Below are 22,619 nucleotides of genomic sequence, written 5' to 3'. Positions count from 1 at the left end.
AGAGAGAGAGAGAGAGAGAGAGAGAGAGAGAGAGAGATTTCCTTGTGAGACCCAGCTGCTAGCATCCAGAGCTAGGCATTGCTCCACGGGAGAGCTCAGTCTTTCAAGCAGACCGTGCTGATGCCTGCTGGGGTTTGGACTGTGGGACGGAGGTAGCTTGGGGAGAATGACAGTTTGGGAGACAAGGAGGGGGGTTGCCAACAGGAGAGTGGAATTCCTGAGCACCTCGTCACAGGCAGCCAACAGAACATGAGCTGCAAGGGCCCAAGCTATTTATACCTCTCCTGTCATTCTCAGGGCCCCAGAGGCACCCCTGCCACACTCACCACACACTGCAGGTTCCTTTCCTGTTTCTGGCCCCTTTTCTACTCCTCCCCGCTCCCTGCCTAAGGACCAGGCCTTGTCATTAGATGAGAAGAAAAAGAAATGATTGATGGAAATGCCATCATAAGCACCACCTCCCTCTAAGCCCCTACGCTGCTTTTTAAGTCCATAATGGGCATGGTTTTCACTCTGCCCTTGAGGAAACAGTCCCAAAGATGTTCACTATCCTCTTCCTTTTCACTCTGACTGGGAGGAGAGGAGCTGGGTAAAAATGATTTACCTATCAAGTCAAAGAACCATCCCAAGCCTCAGCTACCACATGGATTGAGTTAGGGACTGTCTTCCTTCAATGCTAAACTTACTTCGATTTGAAGGATGGGAAAGCAAAGGACACACACCCTGGAAGAGGTCAGGACTTCTGACCGCTCCTTCATATATAGATGCATTTTGTAGCTCTTTCCCTTGTCTGTGACAGGCTGCTGTGCCTGCCTCAGTTTCTCTGTTGCCAACATCCCCCATGCCTCTTGCCTTATCGGGCCTATGCTCAGCCCAATCCTGCCTAGGCTCCCTTCATGCCCACTTGCCCCTTGGCTCCTCTGCCAAGGCTCTTCCTGTGATTTGGCACACTCCTACTTTTCCTGGGAGGACCTGCCCGATGGCCCGTGTGGGCATACTGCCCAGGGGGCTCCCTGGTAACCACCTGGGCAGTCTTTCCCTCCCCTCACCAACTTGGTTGAGTCAGACTGGGGTGGTGGGGTGGCACACGAAGTGACTCACTGGGTACCTTTTTCCTGAGCTCAGCTTCATTCTGAGCCAATAAGTCTAAATGGACTAGTGACAGGGGCCCTGAGTCAGGATCAGGAGCCTTGGTCTTTCTCCCGGGGCCCTGGGTTTGTGCTCCAAACAAGGGGTTTCTGTTTGCAAAGTAGCAAAATAAGGGAATCCCTTTGAACTCAGTCTCCGCCCGCCAAGTTGTTCTGGTCAGTGTCCCTGCTTCCTCTGGGGTTGTCTACACACACACACACACACACACACACACACACACACACACACACACTTACTTCCTCTCTGAGTTCACAGGTGGACAATACACCAGGCTAGAAGCCAGGACTCCTAGGCTGTGTCAACAGCCTTGTCACCAACTCCAGAAAATTCTGTCAACACCAGATGAGTGTGTTAAGCCCTAACCACTGCCTCAGTTTCCCCATTCATTTCTTTAATTCAGTCTGAATGTGGAAAGAGTGTACTTCACCCCTAAATGACAGAGACTAAATTTGGGGTGCAGAGTGTGCGTGGGGAAGCGCGGGGCAAGCGCCCCCACCCCATCCCGCTCCTGCGGGCTGCGTGGAGGAGGGGCGGGCAGAGGCGGGGCCGTGGGGCTCAGCGCGGCCCCCACCCGCGGGCCGGGCGGCATTCCTGGGAGGCCGGCGCTCTGACGTGGACCCCGGGGCCGCGGGCGCTGCGGGGGGAGGTCGGCAGCCCGGGGGCTTCTTAAACCCCCTGCCCGGGCCTGGCCCGCATTTCCAGAGCACCGCTCCGCCCCGGAGGGAGATAGAGCCCCAGCCGGACAGCCCAGCCGCTCAGCCCAGGAGGCCCGCGAGCCCCGCCAGCCAGAGCGCAAGAGAAGTTTCCGAGAGCGCAGTGTCCCGCTCCGACAGCGCCCCGACAGCACCCGCAGTCCCGAGTCCCCGGCCCCCTGCCGTGCCAGCATGATGAACAACAGCAACTACTCGGACGCCTCCGGTCTCGGCCTGGCCGACGAGGCGGACGAGATGCCGTCGACCGAGAAGGACCTAGCGGAGGACGCGCCATGGAAGAAGATCCAGCAAAACACCTTCACGCGGTGGTGCAACGAGCACCTGAAGTGTGTGGGCAAGCGCCTGAACGACCTGCAGCGCGACCTCAGCGACGGGCTGCGCCTCATCGCGCTGCTCGAAGTGCTCAGCCAGAAACGCATGTACCGCAAGTTCCACCCGCGCCCCAACTTCCGCCAGATGAAGCTGGAGAATGTGTCTGTGGCCCTGGAGTTCCTGGAGCGCGAACATATCAAGCTCGTGTCCATCGGTCAGTGCGGGCGACAGGGCACGGTCACAGCGGGGGTTGGGACAGGGGACACAGGTGTGGGTCCCGGGAGCCGGGAGAGAGAGCGGTTCCAGAGAGAGGACCCTGGTTGGGTTTCTCCCTCACTAGCACAGGCTGCAGACTTGACACCCCTCTAGCGACAGCTGGCACCCCTGGGAAGTCCAACCTTTCCGAAGTTAACCGAACCTCTCAGTTTCAGCCTTCCTAGGCGCACTCCTACCAACCTGCTTAGTGTCCCATTCTTTTCCTTCCATCGGGCAACCCTTGCGCATGCTTGAGAGGACAGGACTGGTGCCCATTGTGAATTCCTGGGGGCGTCTCCCCCCACCCCCGTGAAAGCAAATGGCTTCCTATTCCCTTCGCTGCTAGGCAAAGCAGACTTAGGACAGGTCCCAACCGCCTCTGGGTGCTCAGGGCCCTGAGGCCAGGGAGACTAAGTGGCCCGAAGCTCCAGCGAGGCTGTTAGCAGGCATGTGCTCCCCATCTGGGATCAGGCCGGGCTAGGGCAAACGGAGCCCAGCCTCAGAAACCTAAAAAGGCGCTGAGCGACGGGCCGGGAGCTTTAACTCCTGATAGCCCTCGTCGCTTCAGTCGCCTGGGAGGAGGGGGGGGGGGGGACTCCTGACGGTCCATGCCCTGTTCCAACCCACCCCCTGGCCTGGGATTGGCTGCAGCTAAGGGTCAAGCTGCCCTAGAGGGAGGGGAACGGAAGAGAGGAAGTCATTGAGTGTAACCAGATTTGGAAGGTGTGTCAGTTCGAGTGGGGAGGGGGTGAGACACGCTAGTCCTGCGAGTCCCGAAGCCCAGGGTGGTGGGCTTTGGATGGTAAAAGGCTGCCCCACCCCCTCACAGCCCTGCCCCGCCAGGACTAAGGTGTCCAGTTTGTATCTTGGGTGAACTCTTAGAGCCCTACTGGGATATACTGGAAGGACCCTCTGAGAGGATGCACCCTAGGCCCTAGAAGGGGAACTGTACATGGTGCCAGGTGTTGTCCGCCACTACAAGATACTCCCAGAGACGTCACTACTTAACTAGATGTCTGTCCACTCGCTAGTGCGCCTTAGGGCCACCCCCAGGCCTCCTGAATTAGCAGCTGAGATCAGTGTGGGGCCCTTTGCCCTGTCCAGGCTTCTGCCGGGGCCTTACCTCTTCTAGCCCCAGCACTACCCCCCACACACCCCACCCTCCTGCTCTGGCCTGGAAATAGCCCTGTCTCCGTGACACAGCAGATGTCTCTGAGCTTTCCAGAAGGACAAGCCTGAGGACAAGGGGTGGGGGAGGGGGCCCTGGTGTGTGTGTGTGGGGGGGAGCTAAGAATTAGGAGAGTGTTGGATGAGTGTGAAGGTGGGGGTGGGTGGGCTCAAGACAAGCCAGTCCTAGGGCTGCCACCCCCCACACACCCCCGTCACATCGGGACTTGAGAGACTGTACTGATTGTCCCAGGTGGGGTCTCAGGGGAAAGTCTGCAGCCTCTGTAAGACATTATAGGAAATGGCTCAGCCTCCCTTCCCTGCTGGCTGCGGGGGCGGTGGGCCCCTCTCCAGGCCTCATCCTTCCCCTGCGCACCTCTCCCCTCCCCCTCACCACGGCCGTGCCTGGTTCCAGCCCCCTTGGCTCTGCAGCGGAGGGGCCAGCCCAGAGGAGAGGGGGAAGAAACGAGCGAGCGCTAGTTTGGGGGCGGGAGGGAAACTCCAGGGTTCCCGCTGAGAGGAAGGGGAATTGTGCCGTTTGGGCCAAGTGGCTCACCCGGTGCTGATGAGATAAGCTGTCAGCAATTCAGCGGCTGAGCTGGAGTTGGGGCTGAGGCTGGAGGGAAGGGGTACAAACACCAGACAGCGATCCCTAGGAGATGGAAAGGGGATACCGCAAGGGGGTATCTAGACTGGGAAGGGGTCTCCCGCCAGATACTATCTCAAGACAGAATAAACATCCGGGCACCTGAGGGTGGAGTTCTCACTAGAAGGGAAGTTGGGGCCTGGAGAGATGGCTGACAGCTAAGTTCACCTGGAAGAAGAGTTCTAGGCCTGGCTGGGGTTGAAGAGCTAGCTGCCCCTCTTACCCCCGGCACCCTCTCAGTCCCTCCAAACAAAGAGGCCTATGAGGCAGCTCTGTCCCGCAGCTGTTCTCCAGTTGCTATTCCTTCTCTGAGAGCCAAGAGCTGAGGGAGGGGCTGGAAGGGACAGCAGCTGTCCCAGCCCCTCCCTTGGCCAGTCCTGTCTCCTCCCCTCTATTCTAGGCAAGGGGTGGGGGTCACAAGCTAGCTGTCTGGCCCCTCCCATCCCTTGGGGTTATTAACCTCCGCCCCCCCCCCCCAGACAGGCAGCGACTTGGTGGTGGGATGCTCTGCGGGAAGGAGCCTGGCTTGAACTGCTCCACCACCCTCTCCCCTGCCTGGCCTCCTAAGAGGGTGGAAGGAAGGAGAGGAAGGTCATAGCTCCCAGGGTGGAACTCTGGGCCTGCTACCCCGCCCCCTCCTGCCCCAAGCTGGGGACCACTTGCTGTCTGGCCCAGGGCCAGTTGCTAGGGAGAAACCGCTCTTTCCAGCAAACATGAATGACCCCCCTCCAGCTCCATCCCCTCGCTACTCTACGGCTTCAAGGTCTCCCTCTCAGGGGTCTGGCTCCAGTTTGCAAATATGCCTTCTGGGTCTGGGAGCCTGACTTGGGCTTGGGCAGCTGTGAGAGCGGCTGGGGGTACCCGGGTGTCCCGTCTGTGTGAAAGTGTTGTGAGCCCGTGTTTGAGAGAGAGTGTTGGAGAGCACCGGGAGGCCGTGTGTCATGGAATCTGAGAGCTGCCAAACCATTGTGCTGCAGCGAAGCCAGGGGAAAGGGGCGGGCTGCGGAGCTGCTGGGGAAGGAAGAATGAATCAGGGACTTCGGGGCCTGAAGGTGGGGGTGGGGCCAATAGATTCCTCTGCCCTGGGTGCCCTGGGGGGGCAGGTGGGAGAGGAAAGGAGGATGACGGAGGCTCCCCAGGCCCTTGTCCCCTAGCAAGCTCCCCAAAATCTGAGGAAAGGAGAACAGGAAATGATGTGTAAGGGGAGCCTCCTGTCTCTCCCTCTTGTCTCTCTGGAACCTCTCAGTAAACAAAACTGAGTCTTCTGTCCCTGCTTGCATCCTACAAGCAGGGCTCAGGGAAGCTGATTTCAGACAAGATGAATTCCAAAATCTATAGTCTACCAGTTGGGGTCCAAAGTATTCCCTGAGAGTTGAGGCCACGAGTGTGATATTTCCCCTACCTCCTGTGAAATACCATTAACCCTCAGCATTAGGCAATGTAACTTCCAAGGTTTGGCTGAGCATATATTGTATCCCTTCTCTCCCCCAGACCTGTCTGTTACAGAAACCCTTTCAGTTTGCAGACCAGCATAGAGGCAGGCTTGATCTGGTCCTGCTCAACTTTAACTTAAGCTTTCAAAATAGTCATCCACTTTTACTGAGACCCTGAAAGTTCAAGCTCCACTATAGAAACAAAATCCTGGGAGATGGCTAGGTTGGTAAAGTACTTGGGATGCAAGTCTGAGGACCTGAGTTCAGATCCCCAACACCCGTGTAAAAAGCTGGTACACCTGGAATCCCAACACGGGGAGGCAGAGAGAAAAGAATCCTCAGGGATGCCTGACCTGAAGCTAAGCTTCAGGTTCCTACAGAGGTTCTATCTAAAAAATGAGACGGGGAATGATTGAAGATGACACCTGACATCAATTTCTGTCACACACTTGTGTGTATATATATATATGTGTGTGTACACATATACACACACATATACACAAACTCATATATACACATATACACTCACATATACACATACATACCCTCACATATACACACTCACACATATACACACATACACTGACACACATATACACACTCACATATACACATACATACCCTCACATATACACACTCACACATGTACACACATACACTGACACACATATACACACTCACACATATACAAACATACATTCACACACATACATACACACTCACATGTATACCACATATACACACTCACACATATAAATATATACTCACATATATACACGCACTCACATGTATACACACATATACACACTCACACATATACAAACATGCACTCACACACATATACATACACATATATACACACACTCACATGTATACACACATATACACATACATATGCTCACATATACACACACACAAACAGAAAATGGTAAAATTCAAGTTCTATAGTGAAGGAAGCTAGAACATAAAGAAAAAGGAGAAAAATGTCCCAATCGATCCCATTTTTATAAAACTAGAAAGCAGACAGAAGGTGGGGGCACGACAGGCAAGAGGGAGGATCACGGAAAGTTATGTATGAGAAAATTTGAGGAGTGATGGTTATATTTATTATTTTTATTTTATGCCAACGGTTTTGTGAGTATGGCTGATTGTCAGTTTATCAGATTATATTCTCTAATATGCGCAGCCTGGGTGTCAATCATTGGTTAAAACACGGGGCCTAGGGACGTGGCTGAGCTTGTGGAGTGCTCTCCTGACATCCATGAGACCCTGAGCTGATCCTAGTGCTGTGTGACCAGATGTGGTGCCTGTGCCTATGATGTCGGGTCTCAGAAGTAGAGGCTGGAGGAGCAGGATTCAAGGCTATCCAGGCCAGGCGACATCAGATCCTGACTCGGGGCAAAGCCAGCTAGGGCACTTGCTTAGATGGGAGGGAGACTGGCCCAGTGCTGGGGATGGTCTTGGGGTAGAGGGAGGGGTGCCAAAGAGGGGAGCAGCCCGTTTCTGAAGATGAGACCAGAAAGAACTTGGCATCTGGTGAGGTTCTCAGGAGTGAACAAAGGAGAAGGTAGGCAGAGAAGATAGGTCCCGGAGGGAGGAGGACTCTAACCCTGTCGCTCAAACAGCTGCTCTGGGGCACTGTCGGAGATGGAGGGTACCACCACGGGATGCCTCTCTGAGCTGGCTTGTCATCTTCGCTCTGCAGACAGCAAGGCCATCGTGGATGGGAACCTGAAGCTGATCCTGGGCCTGATCTGGACACTGATCCTTCACTACTCCATCTCCATGCCCATGTGGGAGGATGAAGATGATGAGGATGCCCGCAAGCAAACACCCAAACAGCGGCTGCTTGGCTGGATTCAGAACAAGGTGCCCCAGCTGCCCATCACCAACTTTAATCGAGACTGGCAGGATGGCAAGGCCCTGGGTGCCCTGGTGGACAACTGTGCCCCTGGTGAGTAAGCAAACGCACACCGTGCAACGGTTAGTCCAGGACCAGAGTGGGAGACGACCTGGAGAGGCTGAGGCTCGCTATTTGTCATGATGTCCCCAAGGGATCGGGACCACCCGTGGGTTTGCTCCTCTTCCAGCTGGGATCAAGGGTAGCTGGTGACTGGGCTAGATCCGATAGGAGCAAGAAAAGGATTCTACCCAATCATTTTATAGGCAAGCCTAGAAGTCCAGAGAGGACTAGTGATTTATCCAAAAACACACTCCAGAAGTGACCTCAGAGCCAGGGCCTGTTGTGTCACATGAACACCAATCCGTTACTCCAGCAGGAAGAAAGGAAATAGGTGGGACTTACAGCAAGAAATCCCAAGCTGGATACAGAAAAGACTCTTTGTATGCCTCTTGAGATGGCTTTGAGAGAAGGGTGAGGCCCAGGATGGTGTCATTGTGTTGTCCAATGGCAGGTGACCCCGGCCTGCCCTTCTGGGCCAGCCTGGTGAGGTCCGAGCAGATCAGAGCCCTTAGAGAGCTGAGCGGTACAAATCAGAGCCCCACCTAACAACCAGCTCCTTCCTGTCTCTACCGTGGGGCAGTTGGCCTGAGGAGCTTCAGCCCCTCTGGGGGAATCCTCCCCCGCCCTGGGGTCAGCTGGGGAGCAGGGGTGGGAGGCGGGGGCATGCAGCCTGGGAAGCATTCCCAGCTGCTGAGCCATTGCCCAAAGCTGGTGTGGCTGCCAGCAGTGAGCTCAGCTGTCCCAGCCAGTCATGGATTCCAGCTTGAGTGGCCCCTTCCTCGCTGGTGTTATCAGACTATCTATCTCTGTCTTGAACCACCCTGACCCCATAACGAGCCAGACCATCTATCTCTGTCTTGAACCAAGCTGCTCTCTGACCCCCACAACCAACCCTTCACAGGGTGGTCTGGGATTCCCTCAGCATTCTACCTGATGGAAGGCTGGGCTCTTGATGGCCATACAAAGTAATCTCTCTTCCAGTAGCTGCTTCAATGCCTCAGTTTCCCCAACAGGCAGTTGAAAAGAGAGAGATAACTATCTTATCTCTAAGATAGCCTTATTCTTAATGTGGGACAGCTTAGAGAGATGGGACTTTTAAGCCCCTGTGAAAAGCTACATCATGGGACTATGGGGGACGGGGCTCTCACCTCCTGTCCATCCTTAGGCTGCTGGCATGGATGAAGTGGAAGGGTCCTTGGTTGGGGTTTGGTGCCCAGGGTCTCTGCTAGGTCTTGGGTTAAACAGGAGGCTGGCTGGCAGGGCTGGTGCCAGGCTGCGTCATCGGGGGAGAGAAAGGATGCATTGTTGGTGCTAGCAAGGACTGGTGATGGCTTGCAACGTCAGAGGATAACGGGAACCTGACTGGGGAAGGGCCTAGAGCTGGGGGAAAAGGATGTGAAACCATGGACTCTGGGATTGTCAGCCAAACGAATGCTCTGTGCTAGCTCCGTGGTTTACTCTGTTAAACGTTCTTCCACCATCTCTCTAGGTCTCTGCCCGGACTGGGAAGCCTGGGACCCCAATCAGCCTGTGCAGAATGCCAGAGAAGCCATGCAGCAAGCAGATGACTGGCTCGGAGTGCCCCAGGTACACTGGCAGATGGGCGTAGTGCGGGGTAGGATGGAGGGGTGATGGAGAGGAAAGGACCATAAGGGTACCTGGCCAGGAAGCAGGTGGGACTGGGAGAGCACTGTGCCATTATCATTTCTCCTTATGGCAGGTGATTGCCCCTGAAGAAATCGTGGACCCCAACGTGGATGAGCATTCTGTCATGACCTACTTGTCCCAGTTTCCTAAGGCCAAGCTCAAACCTGGTGCCCCCGTTCGCTCTAAGCAGCTGAACCCCAAGAAAGCCATCGCCTACGGGCCGGGTATGTGTTGAGTCCTAAGAGCCGTCCCGCGGCATCTGGGCAGGTGTAGGATCTTTGAGTGACCTGGGTTCTGCTTCTGACCACAGGCATCGAGCCTCAGGGCAACACTGTGCTGCAGCCAGCCCACTTCACCGTGCAGACAGTAGATGCTGGTATGGGCGAGGTGCTGGTCTACATCGAAGACCCCGAGGGGCACACCGAGGAGGTAGAGTGAAGTACTGGGGGTGAGGGGATTGGAACCAGGGGCTACTGGACTCCCTAGAGGAGTCCAGGCCTGTGGCATCAGTAAGGGTGACACTCACGTGACTTCCGATCTTTTTCCTTCCCAATAGGCCAAAGTGGTTCCCAACAATGACAAGGACCGCACGTACGCCGTCTCCTATGTGCCCAAGGTTGCTGGGCTACACAAGGTATCTCCCTGACGGCCCTCCTGCCCTCCTGGATATCCACACTGTTGCTATCTCTGCTGTCCCTCTCGGCCCACACCCCACCCCCATTGTCAACCTCTCACCCTCATTTCGCCTCTCCACTCCCTCAGAACTGTGACCCCTAAGCTAACCTTGCCCCCCCCCCTTGCCCCAGGTGACAGTGCTCTTTGCTGGCCAGAACATCGAACGTAGCCCCTTTGAGGTGAACGTGGGCATGGCTCTTGGAGATGCCAACAAGGTGTCAGCCCGCGGCCCTGGCCTGGAACCTGTGGGTAACGTGGCCAACAAGCCCACCTATTTCGACATCTACACTGCAGGTAAGTGTTAACCAGGGCGGGTTGAGTGGCAGCCTCTGATGAGGGAGCCTGATCAGATGTGTGTCTAGAGTGGGTACCGACGGCCTGTCCTTCTCAGGGGCTGGCAGTGGCGATGTGGCTGTGGTGATCGTGGACCCACAAGGGCGGCGGGATACGGTAGAGGTGACCCTGGAGGACAAGGGCGACAACACCTTCCGCTGCACATACAGGCCTGTGATGGAGGGACCGCACACGGTGCACGTGGCCTTTGCTGGTGCCCCCATCACCCGAAGTCCTTTCCCTGTCCACGTGGCAGAAGGTGAGTGCGCTTCACCTCACCGAAGTCGGCCAAACTTCAGTTCTGAGAAACGCAGCACTTCCTCCACAGGGGTGGAGGTGGGGGGCGGGGGTGACAGCTAGAGGCTGCGGGCTTGAGGCAGACAGGAGCAGCTAGATGGGACTCAGAGGGAGCTGTCTTTCTCATCCCTCCACCTCAAGAAGGCTGGTTTGGTTAAGGGAAGGGTCGGAGATTGCATGAAAAGAGAATGTGGGCAACACAGGAGGGTTGAGAGACGAGGGCGGGGCCGCCTTGGCAGAGCACACATCACATGAAAGGCTCTCCGTTGATGAACCCACCCCCAACCGGCTCTCTTCCTGTACTCAGCGCCCTTGCTGCCGCCCACCCCCTCTGTGCCCATCATCCACCAGGCCAAGAGAGTGACACCACGTTAGTACTCGCCAGTGGAGGTGTGGCCAGGCATGGACATAGCCGACTGGCCCCACCTGTGCTTGTGGCATGCCCACACGGTGTGGATTGCTCCCATTCTGTGGCACTCTGAAACAGGCTGGAGTCCCATGCCAGTGCCTGTGTTCTCCGGCAGGTCTATTTTTCTTTTCCTGTTTGCCTGGTCGTTTCCGTCGTAAGACTTGCGATCTGCCCCACTGTCTCTCAGCGTGCCCTGCCTGGCCCCAGCTGCTGAGCCACTGCCTGTGTTCTGTGGCGGGGTCTGAGTTCTGTGCCTCTAGCCGTGTTCTCGTCTCCGGCGGGTCGAGAGTATGTGTCGCTGTCAGTTTTGCGGTGGCCCTTGAGCTCCATGCCATTTCCTGTATTGTAGCAGGCTGCTTTCCATGCATTGCCCATGAGCGGTGGAAAGGCGCAGTGCTACATGGAAAACTTCTTGTTCCATGGGGGTGCTGGATGTTTTGTGGCATGCCACCGTTTGTGAGGCTGCTATGGTGGTGCCGAGAAGGTCTGGGCTATAGGTAGAAGGCCTTAGGTGCGGGTAGAATCTTCCTTCTCTCTGAGCCCACTCAGTGAAGACTCTGCCATGTCTTTGTCTCAAGCGGCTCTGGGAAAAGGCTCTGACCTGGGCCTGCACCAGATCCCTGCCCAGCACCTAGCCTTGCTCCCAGCAGTCCCGGTTGGTTCTGTGGTGGACACAGAAAGCATGGGGCAGGGTTGCATGAGGCCGTGCCTAGTTCCTGGGAGGAGTCATGAGATCGTGTACAGTTGGTGCCGAGAAGCTTGACCTTTGTCTGGGGCCCTTCACACTCAATCCTTCTGTTTCTTCCTCCCGTGCAGCCTGCAATCCTAATGCTTGCCGTGCCTCTGGGCGAGGCCTGCAGCCCAAAGGCGTGCGTGTGAAAGAGGTGGCTGACTTCAAGGTGTTCACCAAGGGTGCTGGCAGCGGGGAACTCAAGGTCACAGTCAAGGGGCCAAGTGAGTGCCAGGGCCCAGGGCTGGGGGGACTGGGCAGTAGTTCTGACAGTCAATGACAGCCAGGACACCCAACCCCATCCTGAGACTCCAGAGACATAGTGACCAGAGGCACTGTGGACTCTCCTCTCTGCCTGTTTCCCAGTCTGCAAATGGGAGCTAGTTTTCTCTACCATGTGTGCTAACCTGGGCTGCTGTGCTCAGGGCTGACACACGGTTCCAATATTAGTTTCAGCTCTGCCAACTGTTGGCATCTCCCTTAGATAGGCCTAGGTCCCAAGGACTCCTTGGAGGAACCAAAAACCTGGGACTCCCAGACTTTTGACGCATACTCCCTGGCCCCTATTTCCTCAGAGGGCACAGAGGAGCCCGTGAAAGTGCGGGAGGCAGGGGACGGCGTGTTTGAGTGCGAGTACTACCCTGTGGTGCCTGGGAAGTATGTGGTGACCATCACGTGGGGTGGCTATGCCGTTCCCCGCAGGTAAGCATAACACCCCGCCCCTGTTGGGGCTTCCCGTGTGTAGCATTGGCCGCAAGGAAAGGAGGTCACTCCCTGCAGATCTGAAGAGGGGAAGAGGGTGGCTCTGATTGGGTGCTTCCTAGCATTGATGCCAAGTCCTTCTTCTTCCTAGTCCTTTTGAGGTCCAGGTGAGCCCAGAGGCCGGAACCCAGAAAGTGCGGGCGTGGGGTCCTGGTTTGGAGACTGGCCAGGTGGGCAAGTCAGCTGACTTTGTGGTGGAAGCCATCGGCACGGAAGTGGGGACGCTGGGTAAGTGGCTGGATGGCTGAAGAGGTGGGATATAAAGGATTGGTGCTGAGGAGTCGGGGGGCAGAGGGTGAAAATGTTGAAGGACATCAGGGAAAGTATAGACAGGGGACATAAAGATAACCAGGGTGGGGGACCTGCCTTAGGGGCCTAGCTGCCGCTGTTTAACGCTCTCCAACCCTTCCCACCTCTCCGCAGGCTTCTCCATCGAGGGGCCCTCACAAGCCAAGATAGAGTGTGACGACAAGGGCGATGGCTCCTGTGACGTGCGGTACTGGCCCACTGAGCCCGGGGAGTACGCTGTGCACGTCATCTGTGATGACGAGGACATCCGTGATTCACCCTTCATTGCCCACATCCAACCAGCCCCACCAGACTGCTTCCCGGACAAGGTGGGGTCCCGGCTCCCACACTCCGTCTGGACTGGGCTCCGGTGCACTGGTCCTCCCCTTGTCCCCAACCCCACCCTCCACTCTTGCTCCACACAGGTGAAAGCCTTTGGACCCGGCCTGGAGCCCACTGGCTGCATCGTGGACAAGCCGGCTGAGTTCACCATTGATGCCCGCGCCGCTGGCAAGGGAGATCTGAAGCTCTATGCCCAGGTGGGACATTCGCTGTCCCCACAGTGCCCCACTGCCCCATACAGGGGCCTCCAGAAGAGAGGCTGTAACATCACAGAAAGGAGGGATTGAGTCTCACGTAGCCATAGTTCTATGGAAAAATAAAACCGTATTTTCTTACTGATGAAAATTCTAATAGCATATTATCCCAAATTCACTTTTGAATCGATAATTTTCAGTTGAAAGATGATTTCACCAAATACGACATTGGCTTCAAGTCAGTCTCACAAACTAGTGTCCACTGACCCCTGAAGGTCTTGATGCCCCAAGGAGACAGCTGCTCTTTAAAAGGCTTGTTAATCAATTTTAGGAACATTGACTTAGCCCAGCCTCTCCCTGACTAACGTATAAGCTAAACATAAGCTGGGAAGCAGGCCACGCAGGTGGCCTCGTGCCAAGTCTTTTGGCTCCCAGGGTAGGTGCTGGCCACCAAAGTATGTGGTAGTAGACTCAGGACCTGGTATCAGTGGCTGGGTCTTGGAGTGGGTGTGTAGATACTGAATGGGAACGGTGCAGAGAGTACCTGATCCAGCAGAGGGCGCACAGAGAGACCGTGTGGCCGCTTCTGCCCTCGTGAACATTGCTTGCCTGGTGCCCACAGGATGCAGACGGCTGCCCCATCGACATCAAGGTGATCCCCAATGGTGATGGCACCTTCCGCTGCTCCTACGTGCCTACCAAGCCCGTTAAGCATACCATTATCGTCTCCTGGGGCGGCGTCAACGTGCCCAAGAGCCCCTTCAGGGTATGTCTACCAGCTCTGCCCCTTGCACGCTGCCAGGAGTCCCAGAGGAGTGTGGGCCCCGTGTAGCAGATATTGCTGTCACGAACCCTCTGCACATTTTCCTGCCTCAAGGCCCTAACAAAGAGGCTAAGACTGGTCCGGCTGAGGCTGGGGAGGGGAGCTGCCGGGAAAACTTAGCCCGAATATCAAGAAAAAAGGAGAACCCTGAACATCAAACCCCTGTCCACAGGTGAACGTGGGAGAGGGCAGCCATCCTGAGCGGGTAAAGGTATACGGCCCCGGAGTGGAGAAGACAGGCCTTAAAGCCAATGAACCCACCTATTTCACAGTGGACTGCAGTGAAGCCGGACAAGGTACACAACTCCCTTGGGGATGTGTTCTGGGTGGGAAGGGCTGGGATGTGCTGGAACCAGTCACCTGGTGCAATTCCAGGAGACTCCAATGTGAGGCGTCCTTGAGTCTCACAGCCCCTGCCCTTCCTCCCTCTCAGGCGATGTGAGCATTGGCATCAAGTGTGCACCTGGGGTGGTGGGGCCTGTGGAAGCGGACATCGACTTTGACATCATCAAGAATGACAATGACACCTTCACAGTCAAGTATACGCCCCCGGGGGCTGGCCACTACACCATCATGGTGCTGTTTGCCAACCAGGTATGGCAGCCCTCCCTGTTAGAGGCCGTGGGCTTGCATGGTAAAGGCAGCTGGAAATGAGCTGTTCCCGGGGCAGAAGGCGCAGTTACCCAGAGGCTGTGGAGTCCTGTGTGTGTGTGTGTGTGTGTGTGTGTGTGTGTGTGTGTGTGCACTGTGCCCCAGACAGCACGGGAGGGAGGTGCCTTTAAAGGTTGTCTTTGCTCTCAGTGGGTCCCTGAGCATCCTGGGCAGCAGCTAGCTCAATACTGTCCCCTGGGAAACCTGACCCAGACTTTTCCACATCCAGGAGATCCCTGCCAGTCCCTTCCACATCAAGGTGGACCCATCCCACGATGCCAGCAAGGTCAAGGCTGAGGGCCCCGGGCTGAGCCGCACAGGTAGATGCCTGGGCCAGGACGGGGCTGGTGTGAGTTGGGGTGGTGGTTAATTGGTTTCCAGGCCCTCATTACCATCTTTGGGGTGGGGGCTTCCAGGTGTGGAAGTTGGAAAGCCGACTCACTTCACGGTGCTGACCAAGGGAGCCGGCAAGGCCAAGCTGGATGTGCACTTTGCTGGGGCAGCCAAGGGCGAGGCCGTGCGGGACTTTGAAATCATTGACAACCATGACTACTCGTACACTGTCAAGTACACTGCTGTGCAGCAGGTATGTCTCGTCCTCAGGCTGTCCCTGTGCTGCTGCTGGGGTCTGAATGTGCGCTCCTCAACATCAGACCCCTTCTGGGTCCTTGGCCCTTCCCTCTGGATCAGTGAGCTGCGGAGCCCAGGGAGCTGTTACCAGGTTATATCTAAGCCACTCCGTCTTTCTCTTGTACCCAACAGGGCAACATGGCAGTAACAGTGACGTACGGTGGGGACCCTGTTCCCAAAAGTCCCTTTGTGGTAAATGTAGCACCCCCATTGGATCTCAGCAAGGTCAAAGTTCAAGGCCTTAATAGCAGTAAGTGAAGAGCCACCCTGGGATTGCAGGGTATTGGGTGAGTGTCCGGAGTCTCTGCTCACGGTGTCCCTTGCCCCATGCAGAGGTGGCTGTAGGACAGGAACAGGCCTTCTCAGTGAACACAAGAGGGGCTGGTGGTCAGGGTCAGCTAGATGTGCGGATGACCTCACCCTCCCGACGACCTATCCCCTGCAAACTGGAGCCTGGGGGTGGAGCCGAAGCCCAGGCCGTGCGCTACATGCCCCCTGAAGAGGGACCTTACAAAGTGGACATCACCTACGATGGCCACCCAGTACCTGGCAGCCCCTTTGCTGTGGAAGGCGTCCTGCCTCCTGACCCCTCCAAGGTAAATACACAGGGGCTGGTGGGATCCAGGAGTTGGGGGCCGGTAGAAAATATGGGTGAGTTAGTTATCGACAGAGATCAGCAGGACATGCATGCCTGGAGCAGGCACATCCAGGGCCAGGGCCATCCTTTGCGTAGGACCGGTCTTAGAGCTCGGCCTTGGAATCAGACCCTGATCCACTGTCTCTGCCTCGGTGTCCCCTCCTGGAGTCTTGAAGACTCTGTGGTAGCTGCTACCACCCGAGGTCACAGCTAGGTCACAGCTGCAGAGTCTGGGAGCGCGGCAGAAGCCGAGTTCCGGGGACTGACGTGTGTGCTTATCTTCCTAGGTCTGCGCTTACGGCCCTGGTCTCAAGGGCGGGCTTGTGGGCACTCCTGCCCCATTCTCCATTGACACCAAAGGGGCTGGCACCGGAGGCCTGGGGCTGACTGTTGAGGGCCCCTGCGAAGCCAAGATCGAGTGCCAGGACAATGGCGACGGATCCTGTGCTGTCAGCTACCTGCCCACAGAGCCAGGCGAGTACACCATCAACATCCTGTTTGCTGAAGCCCACATCCCTGGCTCACCCTTCAAGGCCACCATCCAGCCTGTGTTCGACCCAAGCAAGGTGAGGGCCAGTGGGCCAGGCCTGGAGCGTGGCAAGGCTGGCGAGGCAGCCACCTTCACTGTGGACTGCTCGGAAGCGGGCGAGGCCGAGCTGACCATTGAGATCCTGTCCGATGCTGGCGTCAAAGCCGAGGTGCTGATCCACAACAACGCGGATGGCACCTACCACATCACCTACAGCCCTGCCTTCCCGGGCACCTACACCATCACCATCAAGTATGGCGGCCACCCCATACCCAAGTTCCCCACCCGTGTCCACGTGCAGCCTGCAGTTGATACCAGTGGCATCAAGGTCTCCGGGCCTGGTGTGGAGCCACATGGTAAGAGAGGAGCAGCCCACAGTGCCAAGTTGTGGGGCTAGGTCAGGAAGGAGGGAGGAGAGCTGGGGGATGAACAAATGGAGGTTTCGGGGGCTCAGCACCCCAGAAAAGGAACGAGGGGGCTCGACAGGGCATGAAGATTATTAGTCTCTGCTCTTGTGACAAAATGGCATCTGCCCCTGGGCACTTTTCTGGTAAGATCTTTGAACTCGTCCATTGAAGGCATCTCAGACCCAATAAAAAGCCGAGACTACATAAAGCGGCACAGCGGGAAAGTTGTGTTGTGGTGGGCACCAAGAATCAGGGGGTAGTTACGTGAGTGGGCTGCTTGCAAGAGAGCCGGACTCAACTGGAATAAGCTGAGCAGAGGCAAGACGGACACAGTCCTCAGCCTGGCGCGGCACCAGCAAGGGCTAAGGATGGCGCTAAACGGTGAAGGGGGCAGTGGCAGAGGTGTGAGGAGAGGCCTGAGCCTCACGGGGTACAGAGAGGAGGTTAGGCTCTACCCGGAAGAACAGCTGTGGAGTGAGGGATGAGGAAGGGGCAGCATGAAGGCTGAGTCTGCCTCCCCGGATTTAGGTGTCCTGCGGGAGGTGACCACTGAATTTACTGTGGATGCGAGGTCTCTAACAGCCACGGGTGGCAACCACGTGACGGCTCGTGTACTCAACCCCTCGGGGGCTAAGACAGATACCTATGTGACAGACAATGGGGATGGCACCTACCGAGTGCAGTACACCACCTATGAAGAAGGTGAGGAGCTTGTAGGAGTGGGGCTGGATCATGGCATGCTGGGGATGGGGGCAAGGAGGAGGGCTCTGCGGCCCCTGACTGACGCTGTGACCGGCTTCCAGGGGTGCATTTGGTGGAGGTGCTGTATGACGAAGTAGCCGTGCCCAAGAGCCCCTTCCGAGTGGGTGTGACCGAGGGCTGTGACCCCACCCGAGTGCGGGCCTTTGGGCCAGGCCTGGAGGGTGGCTTGGTCAACAAGGCCAACCGCTTCACTGTGGAAACCAGGTATCTTTCTCTTTGCCTCACCCTGACCCAAAGTCATGTCCATCTTGACCCCCGCTGCTCACCCTGCCCATTTGTCCCGTCATCCACTTTATCCTGTTTCAGGGGTGACCAGGGGTCATTCTCCCTGCGTTCCCACAGCTCATGCTGTCCCTCTCTCCAGCACTGGGCCCCAGCAGCCTGTCCCCTTCGTTCCTACCTGATCCCCAGACTCTTCCATACCTTTCATTGGCTCTAGCGCAGCTGACAGAAGTGTTCTTTTATAGGGGTGCTGGCACAGGGGGCCTTGGCCTAGCCATTGAGGGCCCCTCAGAAGCTAAGATGTCCTGCAAGGACAACAAGGACGGCAGCTGCACAGTGGAGTACATCCCCTTCACCCCGGGAGACTATGATGTCAACATCACCTTTGGGGGACAGCCCATCCCAGGTGGGCATTTGGCTGGGGTCACAAGGGAAACTGGACGGACAGGGCGATGTGGAGATTTGCAGAGGGCAGAAGCAGGTGTGAGGCGCTGTGGATGTATAGCCCTCCAGTTCATTCCCAGAGGCCCTCGCCTGCAGCCCCAGACCCTGCTCTTTGGTCCGCTCCCTGGATTTGGTGTCCTATATGGACGCTTGGGTGTGTCGAGTCGTCTTCCGTTATTAGAGGAACTGGGTCTGCTGAAACCAGACACTGTTTTCTCCCGATTGAATTTTGCATAACCTCTTCATATTTCAGCCACAGCATCAGAAACAGAAGTTGTTTTTTTAAAAATTCCATTTTTCACATTTTAATGATTTAGGAGGGTTTTCTTCCTGGGCTGAGCCCAAGTAAGTGAGGTTTTTCCCAGCCAGCCTCAGTCTGCAGTCAAATTTGCCTACTCTTGTTTTTTTTTTTTTTTTTTTTTTTTTATTTCTTAGCAAGTTCCAAACCGCTTTCCCGTGTTGGTTTGTTGTCCCCGTGGGCCTCTCAGTAGCAGGTCGCCTCCATCTTGGATTCTCAGCACAGGGAGACAGACTTTCCCGGGCAGTGGGTAGAGGCTAACACCACCTTCTCCTCCTCCTCACAGGAAGCCCATTCCGAGTTCCTGTGAAGGATGTGGTGGACCCTGGGAAGGTGAAGTGCTCAGGACCCGGCCTAGGGACTGGTGTCAGGGCTCGAGTGCCTCAGACCTTCACAGTGGACTGCAGTCAAGCTGGCCGGGCTCCACTGCAGGTGGCCGTGCTGGGCCCCACAGGTACGGAACGTCTGGGATAAGAGACAGAAGGGGAGTGAGGTTCCAGGAGGCACTCTTGACCCCACCTCTCACCTTTGTCCAGGTGTGGCTGAGCCTGTAGAGGTGCGGGACAATGGTGACGGCACCCACACTGTCCACTACACGCCAGCCACTGATGGGCCCTATACGGTAGCTGTGAAGTATGCTGACCAAGAGGTGCCACGCAGGTGAGGACCAGCCTTGGGCAATCCACACTGAGCTCTAGAGAGCTTTTCCTGGGGCCACACCTTCAGGGCTAGGACTTGGACAGAGTCCCCGTTATTTGTCTGAACCTCCTTCCTGGGACTACCCCATCCTGCTCCACTCCAGGGTTCTCTGCCCTGAAGATAATATCACCCCAGGAACTTTGATATCAAATCAACATCTAGGAAAAAAGCCACAGGAAGCCTAGGTACTCGCCTCTTTAGATAAATAACAGCATCCTCCTTTGGGGGAAAAAAACTGCTCAGACTATGCTAAAAGGGTCCTTCAGAGACCTCCTCCAAGATTCATGTCCCTTATGCCCAAGAACCAGCCCCTCCACACCACCCTTGCAGAGTTGTTCCTCTTCCCATAGTTGGGAAGACTCCCAATCCTAAGCTCCAACTCCCTACCGACTGTCCATTCCTTGTTTTTCAAGCCCTTTCAAGATCAAAGTGCTTCCAGCCCACGATGCTAGCAAGGTGCGGGCCAGCGGCCCCGGCCTCAACGCCTCCGGCATCCCTGCCAGTCTACCTGTGGAGTTCACCATTGATGCTCGGGATGCTGGCGAGGGGCTGCTCACTGTCCAGATCCTGGTGAGTCTAGGCACAGCCCCCTTCCCAGCCGGTCTCTGTGGACATAGGCAGACTTGACCTCTCTTTCTCCCCTAGGACCCCGAGGGCAAACCCAAGAAGGCCAACATCCGAGACAATGGGGATGGCACATACACGGTGTCCTACCTGCCAGACATGAGCGGCCGATACACCATCACCATCAAGTATGGCGGGGATGAGATCCCTTACTCGCCCTTCCGCATTCATGCCCTGCCTACAGGGGATGCCAGCAAGTGCCTCGTTACAGGTGAGCACAAGCTCTGCATCCCTTCTCACCAACCAGCCCCACTAAAGTGCATTTAGGCCCCCAGCCCAGTCCCTGGGGGATGCTGGAAAAGAGCCTGTCTCCTTTGTCCCAGACCTGCCACACGTACACACACACCCCACACACATACACACATACACTAGCTCATCTTGAACCTTTATTGCCTAACATTCTTATCTATTTCCAGTGTCCATTGGAGGCCATGGACTGGGTGAGTAACCTCTTTCTTTGCTAGGGGCTGGAGACTCTGGGAGCAACTGGAGAAGAGAGAGTTAGGCATGACCTCCACAGCCCCTAATCTGGTTTTCTCATTGTGGCAGGTGCCTGCCTGGGTCCCCGAATCCAGATCGGAGAGGAGACTGTGATCACAGTCGACGCCAAGGCAGCAGGCAAGGGGAAGGTGACCTGCACAGTATCCACGCCAGACGGGGCAGAGCTCGATGTGGATGTGGTTGAGAACCACGATGGCACCTTCGATATCTACTACACAGCACCTGAGCCAGGCAAATACGTCATCACCATCCGCTTTGGGGGCGAACACATCCCCAACAGCCCCTTCCATGTGCTGGTAAGTTCATGGCCACGGTGGGCAGGAGGGCAGGGGTGGGGAGTGTAGAGTATGCCTCCTGGTCGCTGCAAGGGATCCTAGAAGCTGTCCTTGAGGAAACGAAAAACTTGTCCCCGCGCCGATGAGTGGATCCTGGAGCCAGAGTGTTCTAGAATCGAGCCTTTGCAGTCTCCCAAAGTGCAAGGAGGTAGCCCAGCTCCTCCCTTGGCCTCAGGGATGTCCTTCCTCTCTGGAGGGGATCACTGTGTTCTTCTCTGTCCCTGGCTCCTCTGTCTCCACAGAGGTGGCCCTGGAGAACAAGGGTGGGACACCTGAGGTACTCACTCATAACTTCAGTCCTGCGTCACTCTGAGGCAGTTCTGGGCTCTAGGTCCCACCACACTGTGTGCCCTGTGCATTGCTTCTCAGGCCTGTGACCCCCTGCCTCACGTGGAGGAGCCCGAGGAAGTGCTGCAGCTGCACCAGCCCTATGCCCCTCTTCGGCCTGGCACCTGCCCCACACACTGGGTACTAGAGCTTCCCGTGGCAGGCCTCGCCATCCTTCTCTTCCCCTCTTCCTTCACTTCTTCCTCCTATTCTTCTGCAGGCTTGGGCCATGGTTGGGCCTCTTGGGGAACAGGCAGGCATTAGGATGGGCAGAGGGAGCCCAGAGCTGGGTACGGCACCCCCTCCTTTTGCAGCTGACACACTTCTGCCACTCGGGTTTCATTATTAACCTTCTTGTTCTTTCCTCGTTCTCTCTGCCTTCAGTCACACGGCAGGGCCACACCCCCAAGCCCTCCCTGCCAATGCTCTTTCTTCTCACCTGCTACAGGCTACAGAGGAGCCCGTGGTGCCTGTGGAGCCATTGGAGTCCATGCTGAGGCCCTTCAACCTGGTCATCCCCTTCACCGTGCAGAAAGGGGAGCTCACAGGTAACGGGCCCTGCACACCTGAGGCTCTGATGAGAACTGAGTGTACTCGTTAACCTTTTATCTAAGCTCAGGTGTAGCGATGAGCACTGGGGCCCAGAGAGAGAAAACAAATGAGTCTGGGTCCCGCAGGTTGGGCGGAGCCAGAACTCAGGCTCAAGCCCCCTGTCTTCCTGTTCATCTTCATCCTTCTGTTCCCAGAGAGGCTGCCTCCCAGTGTTTGGCCTCTGGTCAAAGCAGAGCTACACAAGAGCAGGCCCTGGGGCAGGCGGGGCTTCTGGTGGGAAAAGCCAGGGACCCTCATGTAAGTGTGTCTGCTCTGCAGGGGAGGTACGGATGCCCTCTGGTAAGACAGCACGTCCCAACATCACCGACAACAAAGATGGTACCATCACAGTGAGATATGCGCCGACGGAGAAAGGCCTGCACCAGATGGGGATCAAATATGATGGCAACCACATCCCTGGTGAGTTGTGGGCAGGGTGAGGCTGTGGCAAGAGATGCTGATGCCATATTGGTCCTGCCTTCCTCCTTTAAAGAAGTATTTAAGCACCTGCCATGCATAGGCACCAAGGGAGGTCCTGGTGGGTGATGGAATTTTAAGAGCCAGGTCCATATGGCAGGAACACATGGGGCTCAGCACCCAAGGCTGTTGAAGACGCTGGGGGCCAGCATGGGTATGGGAAACCCCTGCCCTTGTGCTGACCCAACCTTATCTGTCACTTACCAGGGAGCCCTCTGCAATTCTACGTGGACGCCATCAACAGCCGCCATGTCAGTGCCTACGGTCCAGGTCTGAGCCATGGCATGGTCAACAAGCCAGCCACCTTTACAATTGTCACCAAGGATGCTGGGGAAGGTGAGGAAAGC

The 22,619-nt window shown here is 56.3% G+C and overlaps 1 protein-coding gene across 2 annotated transcripts in view; it reads left to right on the top strand.

Moving 5' to 3' along the window:
* The first annotated feature begins 1,803 nt into the window (after positions 1-1,803).
* Positions 1,804-22,619, top strand: part of Flnc (filamin C) — a 28,215-nt gene continuing 7,399 nt past the window's right edge. Inside the window, exons 1-34 of one of the 2 annotated variants that reach the window (XM_050141672.1) lie at positions 1,804-2,388; positions 7,381-7,629; positions 9,128-9,225; positions 9,359-9,509; positions 9,596-9,714; positions 9,842-9,919; positions 10,092-10,254; positions 10,352-10,552; positions 11,816-11,953; positions 12,305-12,431; positions 12,583-12,719; positions 12,915-13,108; positions 13,205-13,318; positions 13,938-14,081; positions 14,311-14,434; positions 14,572-14,732; positions 15,019-15,109; positions 15,206-15,375; positions 15,552-15,669; positions 15,753-16,015; positions 16,344-16,941; positions 17,521-17,694; positions 17,796-17,958; positions 18,222-18,382; positions 19,005-19,172; positions 19,255-19,378; positions 19,831-19,987; positions 20,063-20,252; positions 20,458-20,481; positions 20,591-20,838; positions 21,247-21,345; positions 21,653-21,752; positions 22,075-22,215; positions 22,480-22,608. In XM_050141672.1, the coding sequence (XP_049997629.1) occupies positions 2,034-2,388; positions 7,381-7,629; positions 9,128-9,225; positions 9,359-9,509; positions 9,596-9,714; positions 9,842-9,919; positions 10,092-10,254; positions 10,352-10,552; positions 11,816-11,953; positions 12,305-12,431; positions 12,583-12,719; positions 12,915-13,108; positions 13,205-13,318; positions 13,938-14,081; positions 14,311-14,434; positions 14,572-14,732; positions 15,019-15,109; positions 15,206-15,375; positions 15,552-15,669; positions 15,753-16,015; positions 16,344-16,941; positions 17,521-17,694; positions 17,796-17,958; positions 18,222-18,382; positions 19,005-19,172; positions 19,255-19,378; positions 19,831-19,987; positions 20,063-20,252; positions 20,458-20,481; positions 20,591-20,838; positions 21,247-21,345; positions 21,653-21,752; positions 22,075-22,215; positions 22,480-22,608 (5,671 nt within the window). In that variant the 5' untranslated portion in view covers positions 1,804-2,033. The remainder of the gene's footprint in view (positions 2,389-7,380; positions 7,630-9,127; positions 9,226-9,358; positions 9,510-9,595; positions 9,715-9,841; positions 9,920-10,091; positions 10,255-10,351; positions 10,553-11,815; positions 11,954-12,304; positions 12,432-12,582; positions 12,720-12,914; positions 13,109-13,204; positions 13,319-13,937; positions 14,082-14,310; positions 14,435-14,571; positions 14,733-15,018; positions 15,110-15,205; positions 15,376-15,551; positions 15,670-15,752; positions 16,016-16,343; positions 16,942-17,520; positions 17,695-17,795; positions 17,959-18,221; positions 18,383-19,004; positions 19,173-19,254; positions 19,379-19,830; positions 19,988-20,062; positions 20,253-20,457; positions 20,482-20,590; positions 20,839-21,246; positions 21,346-21,652; positions 21,753-22,074; positions 22,216-22,479; positions 22,609-22,619) is intronic. The other variant, XM_050141673.1, reaches the window with a different exon arrangement.

This window comes from Alexandromys fortis, unplaced genomic scaffold (assembly GCF_014885135.2).
Source record: "Alexandromys fortis isolate MF-2015 unplaced genomic scaffold, M_Fortis_MF-2015_v1.1 scaffold_44, whole genome shotgun sequence".
NCBI lineage: Eukaryota > Metazoa > Chordata > Mammalia > Rodentia > Cricetidae > Alexandromys > Alexandromys fortis.
The sequence above is the reverse complement of the archived record's forward strand: the minus strand, read 5'-3'. Positions and strand labels throughout refer to the sequence as shown.